A 10,379-nucleotide genomic window follows, 5' to 3' on the forward strand; every position below is an offset into this window, starting at 1 on the left:
ACCACACACACAACCCACACCCCACACACAACATATAACACACATACGTACAAATCCCACAAATCTCACACACACACTACATACACACAAACCTCACATCACACACACCACACACACACAAACCCCACACATCACACAAATACCACACACAACCACACACTACATACACAAACACAAACCCCACACATCACACACACCAGACACACAACACATACACATACCACACACACATATACCACACACACACACAAGCCCCATATATCACACACACATCACACATTCCACACATACCCATACAACACAACATACACACTACACATACACATACCACAAATGCCACACACCACACATACCACACACAGCACACATTGATCCCACATTATAAGGAAATGAAGTGTTCTAAGACACAGAACATTTTCCAACGAACCTACACTTACCTCCTTAAGAACCAACACTTTTATACATACACATATCCTGGAAGGGAAAAAAGTCTTAAAAAAAGAAAAAAGAACCAAACTAACAACTAAATTTGAGCATCTTGCTGGAAAATTTTCTGAAATGAATGACACAGTTCCCTGATTTACCAAGCCTGTGCACCGAGTGGAATTTATCACTTCCTGATGATTCAGGGATGGATTTCTGAGCCTATCTTTACCACAGTCTGCAAGGCCTAACGGTCTGGCCTCTCCTGTGGGCACTTTTCCTCCTGCTCCAGCTGCCCCTCTAAGCACACACTCTCCGGGGATGGTGCCCTGGCCTAGGCTGTCTGGAACACTATCTCCCTAGAGGTCCGCACGGCTCACTCTCTCTTTGCATGCCAATGCCATCTCCAGTGAAGTCTTACCAGAGGCCTTTCCTGGCCATCCTTTTGCCATCTTTCTGCCCCCTTATGCTGTTTTACTTTCGTAGTATTTGCCACCACCTAATGTATCTTTCTCTGTTTATTTTCTGCCTCTCCCCACTAGAGTATGAGCCCCTTGAGAGCTCGGATTTTACCTGGTTTGTTATTTCCAGGACTGTAACAGTCCTAGAACATAGTACGTGCTCAGTAAGTAATTGTCAAGAGAATGAATAGATGCTGCCTTCAGCATTCTGATCTTGTGTGTTTGTGGAGGCAGGAGGGGCCACTCCTACCTCACACAGCCCTTCCTGGCTAGGCCTTTGCTGTCAGCTGTCACTTCTCAGTGTGTCAGCAGCTCCTAGCAATTCCCTCATCTTGCTTCATCCAATCTACTATATTTGTAACCTAGGAAAACTGAAAGTTGCCAGGAGATGGCCAACCCCCTGAACTACTGAAATCAATTGTTATAAACAATGTTAATTTCCAGACTGTGGCCTATGGGCAATTCCACGCCTGTCTTCTGAGTAAAGTCCACGGGTGTTGTGGCTATTTATGCTCTGCAAAGGGGTCTTTGTAGCTTCCTTCTGGTCTTCCGAGATTGTTGAGATATCTGAAGTCTACTTGTAGACACTTCTGCATACATGCCTGTGTGCATTCTCAGACACCCTCACAAATATCTTAGGCTTCTAGTACAGCAGGCAGGGAGCTGCGTAGCTCCATCAGACAGTGTTTCAAGGGAAGAGAAAGGGGAAGGAGGAGGGCCAGTTTATTCCTTACGAGAATTTAAAGGTTACAGCCCTTCTCAACACACGTGGTCGAGGTCTCTGTACACCTCACCCTCTGGTCTTAGTCTCCTTAATTCAAGCACAATCAAGACTTAAGCCCTGGCTGAAGGCCACCTCACTTTTGTGTGAGAAGTTCAACAAAGTCCAAGATGATTTCAGCTGATAGGGACCTCCGACATCCTGTAGTTCAACCCTCACCTGACAGATGAGGAAACTACGGTCCACAGAGTCGAAGTGACTCACCTAAGGAAACACAGTCCCTTGAGGGCAGGGCTGAGCCTAGAAGTGGGATCCCTTGGACTTCATTCACATCCTCTCTCCATTCCCTCTCTCCATCCCCTGCTGACAGCCAACATCTGTTTCCATCCTGAGCCACTCCATTCTGCCTGGCCCATCTAGGGGCCTAGGAAAATCCTGCAACAGCACAATTCACATGAAGGCATGTCACCTGCCTCTGAACTCTGAGACAATGTTGTCCCTGCTCTACACAGAGCCACACCTCACTTTGTGAAACAGCAAGAAAGAGGAGCTGGTGCTCTTCAGTGAAACGTGAAGTTATTCCTAATGGGTCTGGAAAAGTGGGAAGGCAGTACCTGGGCAGACCTGCCTCAATGCTGCCTCAAATTTTGCCTGAGCCTTATCTTCCCTACATAATATGATCGACAAGCTTCTTCCAGTTGCCCCCACTTTCCCAAAGTACCTCTGGCCTGCCACTCCTGTCTGGTGTGAAATGTTCACAAAAGTCCCCTGGGTGACCATACTGTCTCTAGCCAGATACAGTTCAAGGGTGCAGCTGAGGTTTAGGGGTGTGGGGAGACAGGCAGGCCAGGGCTGTGGCTTCTCCGTAAGTACACAGTTCAAGGGCACTGCCAGCCAGCACCGCCCCAGGCAGCAACAGTCAGGGCCCTGGGAGACAAGGACAGGTAACCTGGAAATCACACCTGGGTTGGATTGGGAAAATAGAAGTGGAATATGGGAAGGTCAGACTCAAGGTGCCTCCACCAGGCAGAAACATGTATGTAGGCCTCAGTCCTGGGAGAGGAAAGATGCTAAAGACCAGTGCCTCCAACTTTGCAGCTTTGCCTCTGACCAGCCTTGGCTTCCTCTCTCTGTCCTTGCTTGGCAGCTCCAAAGGAACAGGGCAGAGAGGAGTACAGCAGAAGTTATGGATTTCTGTCCTGGGCTGGCCTCAGTGCATGGGGCCCGCCTATTTCCCAGGGTGCAGGGCTCTTGCTGTGCAATAATTGGGCCCTATTTCATGACAGAGAGTCTTTTTTCTCCCTTTCCCGCTGTTGTTGGGTGCACTTAAGGGCCAACGGGGAGTGTGGAGAGAAACCCTGGCCAGCCTTTGGACTGCTCCAATGTTGGATGGTTCTGTGAGAATGTTTTCCTTCTGCTGCAAAGAAATTTCTCTCCCTGTATCTTTCACCTCCTGGCTCCAGTTCTATTCCTTGGAACCCTACAGAATAATTCAAATAAGTCTCTTGCCTTTTCTGAAAGTTGGCTCAATGCTAAGTTTTGATGGGGAGTCAGAAGTGTGAGATGTGGTTAAGAAGGTTATACTTTGATTTTGGAGTCAAGAGTGATCTTAAACAGTCATCAGATATGTTTTTAAAACAATTATCTTTATTGGTTTCAACACTGTCATGTCAATGGGTGCTTATTACAGAAAATGTGGGGGTAAAAACCCAAAAGATGGAAGGAGGGATTGCCCATAATCCTGCCTCCCTAGTGCCAACATTTTGTTCTGTATAGTTTTTGCACTTTTTTCCCCAACAAATGTTTGTGGAGTGAATACAAAGCAAGGTGCTGATTCAGGTGCCCCAGAAAAGATGCACTGATAGACCAGGCTTGGATCTTGCCCAGAAGATGCTCCAGGGGAAGGAAGACATGAGCCCGGGCTTTGGAGTCAGAAACACCTAGTGTCAGGTGCACTTACTAGTTGTCAGAGCATGAGTAAGCGTGTTTACTCGTATGAGAACTTAACAATGGCACCTATCTCATTAGGTTGTTGAGGGGATTCAGAGAGGTAAGCTTGTAAAACACACAGTATCCAGGTCTCCAATGAATGTTGTCGTCATCAACACAACAGAGTATACAGTGATTATGGAGGCTAGACAGGTAAGCTTTCAGAGAAGAGGGACTAAACCACTTGACAACATTTTCAGAGTGGGCTACGCACAGTCGGTGACCATACCAGGCAAGCACACTGATTAACTGAACCGAATTTACTGCCCAAGTATAATCAGCGTTGACTCACGTCTGAAAGCTTGGCTCCTCTGCTTCTCTCCACGTCTGTTTAGCCTCCTGTGTCTTTGCTTTACTGTTCATGGGGAAGGTGCTTAAGGTCTCCTCAAGAAGCAGACAGGGTATAAATCTTCAATCTTGTAACTGTAATGAAGACTTGGCTATAGGCTCCCCTCTGACCTCAGGGAAGCTTCCTCCACTACAGTGAGACAGTCCTGTGGGCAACTCAGCCTGGTCCTGGTCTACCAGCGTCCCCCTACCTCTACCTTAAATGGCATTTCCAGGCCTAAGGGTTTCCTCTGCCTGCAGAGAGGACAAACACAGCCACCAGGGAAGGAAGCCATGCTCCCAAAGCTCTTGGAGCAGCTGGTGGGGGGGGAAACACTGTTACAGCACAGAAGTGAAAGACCTGCAGAAGAATGAGCAGCACCCTAAAACTAGTCCTGCGCTCTTGGATCTCTGGCCTTCCAGCAAGGTAACTCTTGGGCTGGCAGCCGACAGTTACCAACAAAGACCTCCCCACCCCCAGTCTTTGTTGCCTCTGGGCTGACCCCATGTCCCAGAGGCAGGTCTCGAAATGGCCCAGGAACAGACCCCATTGACAGGAAATCAGGCCCTTTATATCTGAACATTTTTGGCTGGGCACGGTGGCTCACGCCTGTAATCCCAGCACTTTGGGAGGCCAAGGTGGGAGGATCCCCTTGAGTCCAGGAGTTCGAGACCAGCCTGAACAACATGGAAAGATGCTGTCTCTACAAAAATTATAAAAATTAGCCAGGTGTGGTGGCACACACTTGTAGTCCTAGCTATTCAGGATGCTGAGCAGGGGAATCGCTTGAGCCCAGAAGGTTTCAGTGAATCATGACTGTGCCACGGCACTCCGGCCTGGGTGACAGAGTGAGACCCTGTGTCCAAAAAAAAAGAAAAGAAAAGAAAGAAAAGAAAAAAATCCAAACATTTTGGCAAAGGGAATTGTGGGTGTTTGTGCTTCTTCCTCCTCACTCTCTTTCTCGAGTGTAGTACCTAAACCAATTAAATACAAAATCACTTTCTGTTATTATATTTAGGCAAATCATATTCCCACAGTTCCAAAATGCACACATTATAAATAAAATATAAATTCTTCTGGATCTTATTAAAGCATCTGCTCTCTGAGAACACTACCAGAAAAGCCATCATTTGCATCCCCTTCTGCTAGGTAAGTGGGGGCTTCCTGCAAGGCCCCAAGAGTTCCTGTGGGACCTTCTCCTGACAGAAGCATGTCCCTCCATAAGCAGAAACTTCACAACACCCTTCAGGAGAACTCCCTTAAAGCCATGTATTTACATCTAGAAATGGAGCTATCATCTGCTTATCTCAGGATCAACAAACCTTGCAAATCATTGAACTCATCTTCAGCAGACAAAATAACCAAGGTCCAGAGATGTTAAGTATTGTGTCCATGGTCATTCAGCAGTATCCCAATTTCAGGCTAAGAAACTCCGGTTTAAGAAAACTCTTGCCTAAATCTCTCACAATTCTAAATAGGAGACTGTTGACGCAAATGAGTGCACCTATACCGAAAATGAATAGTCTTTTTAGAAAGTGTAAAGTGGAATTCCATGTAACACCTTAGCCTCCCACCCATGCCTGTTAGCGAACTGGCATATGGAAAACCTAAGTCCCAAACCAAAACAACCACAAATGTTCTTCCCAACTGTGAGGACTGAAGACTCAAGGCCAGCTGTGTCTGCCCTGCCTCCCAGTTTGGCTGCGGTCCTGTCCCAGCGTGCATCAGTGTAGATTCAAGGGGATGTCCCCAGATCTACTGCCTCGCCCATCAAGTACAGCATAGAAAAATCAGAAACCTTGCCACATCGTAAGCAGCCATATAGGGATGGAATCAGTATCTCCCTTTAGCTTTACAGATTCCATAGCCAAATTTTTCACAACAAAATTCGTGACACATGGGCTGACAGCAGGACAGAATATTAAAAATCAAGACCTCCTTGAGAAATCTGGCCATACGGTTGCCATGCCGACACCCTATAATGCCAAACAGGCATCGCCAAGGTCCAGAAGCAACTTGGCTGGCTTCGAATAGTCCAGACATTGTGAAAGCAGAGCTGCCTCCAGGTCCAGGCGCTTCTGCAGACCCTCCCTTTCCCAGCTCAGCTCTCTGATTTCCCAAGGGAGTGCTGATGACGCCTGTCTGAATTCGCCAGCCTCTGACAGCAGGGCTAGCCACATCATTCTCTAAGAATCTGAAAATCCACATGCAACGTCCTGGCCCAACTAGACAGAGAAAGGTTTCTGAATAAGTAGTTACCACAAACTGCAGGGAGAAAGTACATCCTCAGCTGCACCTGCCCCTTTTAAGTTGAACAAAGGGTTCTATGCCTGCAGAAGCTTGAACATACATCCCCCTACCTCCTTACTTAGAGCCAGGTTACAGTTGATAATACAATATTAAGGTGATATGACTACAATATAATAATATTAAGGGAATGTGAAGCATTGACTGCTCCCAGAAATGGGTGAGAATCCTATTTCACTCCTTTAAGAAGCCTTGCTGTGCAGTTTGGGAGGCTGAGGCGAATGGATCACATGAGGTCAGGAGTTCGAGTCCAGCCTGGGCAACATGATGAAACTCTGTCTCTACTAAAACTACAAAAATTAGCTGAGAGTGGTGGCGCATGCCTGTAGTCCCAACTGCTCAAGAGGCTGAGGCATGAGAATGGCTTGAACCCGGGAGGTGGAGGTTACAGTGAGCAAAGATCATGCCACCTCACTCCAGCCTGGGTGACAGAGTGAGACTCCATCTCAAAAAATAAAAGAAGTCTTGCTGTGTGCATCAATGTGGAGATGCAAGGAGCTTCCAGCATAGTTCCTGCATGCGTTACTTACATTCACCTGTGAATCACATGGAAGTGAAATAACTGGAAGAGAGGAGTACAATGATACAATGCAAGGCAGCTGTCAAAAGTGGTGCATGACTGGGGGGTCAGTGCTGGTGGAACAGGCATCTAAAGCTTAAGAACAAAGAGGGAGCTGGCTGTGCCCCTAAGTGGCCACAGAAGGCTCTGCCACTCCCAGGGACTTCCATCCTCCCTTTCTTCCTGCACCTTCACTTCCCAGCTCCCAGGTATCTCCCTGATACTTCTTCATACTTTAAACTTAGCTTCCCGCTCTGAGACCTTTTCTTACCTGCAGCAAGTCAAACCCTGTGGGAATAAGCATGGACAAGAGGATGTTTACTGGTGATTCTCATGACCTCCAATTCCCATCCCTCAAAATCAGTGCTGAATCCTTCCAGCAGGTCCCCTACACCATTCTGGGACTCTTGAAAAATGTGAGCGGCCCTCCCAATGGATCTTGCAGGACTCTGGAAGGAGCAGGAGAGAGGTTCATGGGCCAGGTCAGGGTTCAGGTTCCGGGTTCCGAAGCAGAGGCTCTGAGCAGCAGTCCCCTGTGCTCTCTTCCTTCTTCTCCTCCCTGCCCAGCCTCTTTCTCCTCCCCTTCCAACTCAGACCCTCCTCCCATCACCTCACCAGAAAGAGGGACACAGCACTAGGGCTGTTCTTGTCACAGAGTATGAATGTGGCAGCTTGGGCTCCTGGGGAGGAAGCTCCCTGGGGTCTGGAGGCCACTGCTGGTTTGGACAGTTCCAGCTCCAACCTGTCCCTCTGCTCAGATCACAACACTCTAGGGTCTCAGCACAGGAGGCTTTTCATCAGCTTTTGGTCCTGGGAGGACAGCCCAGAAGGGAACAGTGCACCTAATCAGGCTTGCCCCCAGAGAATTCACCCAGACTGGTAACTAGGACAAAACCCACAACCTCACCCCCCACCCCCCAGGTCTCCTCAGGCAAAGCCCTGAAATAATGGTTCCTTTGCAGGGGACTCGGAATCTGGGGCAGGATGGGAATATGAGGGGACACTCTCCAATGAACTTCCCGATACTCCTGGGGTTCAGATCTGCGTCTGGATGCGTTTCTCGGATTCGGCTCCACACAAGCCTCAGCCCTCCGGACCTTGCACCTCCGCTGCAGAGCTCCTCACCCCCCCCCCCCCCGGCCCCGATCTTTCCCTGTCGGAATCGCCCCGCTCTCTCCCTCCGTTACCCCCGCCCCCCTCGGCTCTCCTCTTCCTGGTCCTCATCCGGCCAGGCTGCCCCGCCCTGATAGGTCTCGAGGGTCGCCCGAGGCTCCCGTCCATCAACCGCCCCTGTCTGGAAGAACGCGCCCGCTCGAGCGCGCTCTCGGCGGGTGCCAAAGCCTCCCGCCTCAACAGGTGCCCCTGCCTGACCACACACAGCTGTCACCTGGGGCTCGGACGGAGACAGCGACAGGATCGCCCCCTGCAGGGCGGCTGTGGCTCCGCACGCCCCCGCCCGGGTCCCCAGAGCGCCAAGGGCCCCCGCAGCCCCGCCGCCGCCCCCGCTGTGCCACACAGCCTTTGTTTCCCCGCCCGCTTAGATGTGGCGAGGCTGACTTCATGCAAAGGTATCGCCAAGCTCGGGCGCTGACACTGCCCGCCCACCCGTGGTGGCAGACCCTAATGTTGGGAGTGAGGGACGCGTACGGTGAGAGACCTCTCCCCAACCCAGAGAACTCTAGGGGAGCTGAGTGTCCGCGCCGAAGAAGCGGGTTCAAGTTGACCCAGGCTCAGAAGGGGACTCGAAGCCAGGCGCAGCGCCTAGAGAGCCTTCCCTACGCACGCCCCCACGCGATGTCCTTTGCCCCCAGAAGGCTGGAGAGGGGCTGCGCACTGCCACCTACGCGCTCGGCGGCTCGCACAGCCCGCTGGCTGCGCGCTGGGCCCGGCAGCCTTCCGGGGCACACGAGGCTCCTGCAGCCCCCAGGCCCCCGGCCCCAGCAGCGCAGAGCCGGGAAAGCCGCCACGTTCCCAGCCGCGCGCGCACGCTGGGCCCACCAAACTTGCAGCACTTTCTCCCAGCCCCCACCCTCTGTCACCCTCCCTTAGTCGGTGCGCCCCAGCCCAGCCGCCCGGCAGAGGTTGCCATAACAACGGGCAGGAATGCTCCAACATATACAAAGCCGGCCCGGCGCAGCGGGCACTCAGCCCCTGGCCGGGCCCCGCGCCCCCGGCCGCCGCGCAGGGGCTGGACGCACGCCGCGGCTCCCTAGCCGGCCGCCCGACGCTCGGGGCGTACTCACAATGAGCGGGATGGTGCGGTCCTCGCGGAGCTGCTCCGGCCTCCCGCCGGCCCTCTGCGCGCCCCGGCCGCCTGAGGATGCTGCGTGGGCTCGGTTGTCCTGCCATAAGTAGTAGAAAGTGCCCAGGATCCAGGCTACGGTCAGGATGGCGATGGCATTGGCGCGGATCTTCCTCATGGTGGGCAGACGGGCGCCCCGGGTGGGGGCCGGGGCCGGCGTGCTCTTGGGGCCGGGGCGGGGGCGCTCGCAGCCCCAGCTGTTTGTTTTCGCTCGCGCGTAGCTGCTCAGTCCTGCAGAGCAGAAAAAGGAGAGAGGTGGCGGGGGGGCGGGGGGGTGATAGGGAGAGACAGGATCGCGGAGCGATCCTCACGGTCCTAATGCCCTTCAGCCCCGAGCGCGCGCGTCCCCTGGGCGCCCATTCATTCGCGCGCAGGGCCGGCCCCGCGCTCCAGCCGCCGCCGGCTGACCCACCCGGCCACTGCGCACTGGGAGAGGAGCGCGCCGGGTGGGAAGCGGCGCGGGCCTTCCTCCCGCGCCCGGGAACCCGGCGAGACAGACGCCCGCGGCGGAATGGCGACTGGCCAGAGCCAACCTCGGCTCCCACCGCTAGATGACCGAACGCCCGGCAGCTGCCCCCGCGCGGCCCTGGTCGGTCCTGCCTACCCACACCTACCCCCGGACCGAGCGGCCCTGAGTCACCGACTGGAGACGCGCGACCCCCGACCTGGGCCCGCGCAGCGGAGCTGCAGTTCCGGGCTGCGCTCTGGCGCGGGATTCAAGGTGTGTTCGGCGAGTCCTTGGGTAGGGGCGGCTGGGCGGGGGAGAGTCCTGAGTTTGTACTGGAATCTGCAGCCAAGATTAGCCAGACAGGGCCCGCCCAGAGGAGGGATTGGAAGCTGGTGCACTTGACATTCGAGGAGAGCGAAGGGGAAACGACGCTGCCTCACACCCAGTGCTAGGAGAGTAGGGGTACAGCCATTCCATATTTTCCACTGGCCTGGGGCTCCCGGATTTCACGATGCTTCCCCCATCCCGCCTCATTGACCCCTGGACAACCCTGAAATATCATCGTCAGCATTATTTCGTCGGAAAGAAGGAAAGCAAGAGAGGCTGGATGATTCTCCCAAGGCCACACGGCTAATTTAGTGGGCAGAGCCCACTCTGGAAGCCATCTCTCCATCTGACACCTTTCGACAAAGTGCAAAACGTGGTGGTGAGAGACGAGGACACAGACACTGAGATTCCGCTCCAGCCCTAGAGGCACTGGGAATCAGGCGTGAACTACTCTTCAGGCAGAAAGCAAGTGACTTAGATGAGTTTTAGGAGACTAGCACAGTGTCGGGCACAG

General features: G+C 52.9%; 1 protein-coding gene across 1 annotated transcript in view; it reads right to left on the reverse strand.

The window, feature by feature from the left end:
* The window catches only part of GALNT16 (polypeptide N-acetylgalactosaminyltransferase 16), a 94,863-nt gene extending 85,562 nt beyond the window's left edge, over window positions 1-9,301 (reverse strand). The window contains exon 1 of the mRNA XM_023230190.2: window positions 9,032-9,301. Within this exon, the coding sequence (XP_023085958.1) occupies window positions 9,032-9,208 (177 nt within the window). The 5' untranslated portion in view covers window positions 9,209-9,301. The remainder of the gene's footprint in view (window positions 1-9,031) is intronic.
* Between the last annotated feature and the right edge of the window lie 1,078 nt (window positions 9,302-10,379).

This window comes from Piliocolobus tephrosceles, chromosome 6 (assembly GCF_002776525.5).
Source record: "Piliocolobus tephrosceles isolate RC106 chromosome 6, ASM277652v3, whole genome shotgun sequence".
Classification (NCBI taxonomy): domain Eukaryota; kingdom Metazoa; phylum Chordata; class Mammalia; order Primates; family Cercopithecidae; genus Piliocolobus; species Piliocolobus tephrosceles.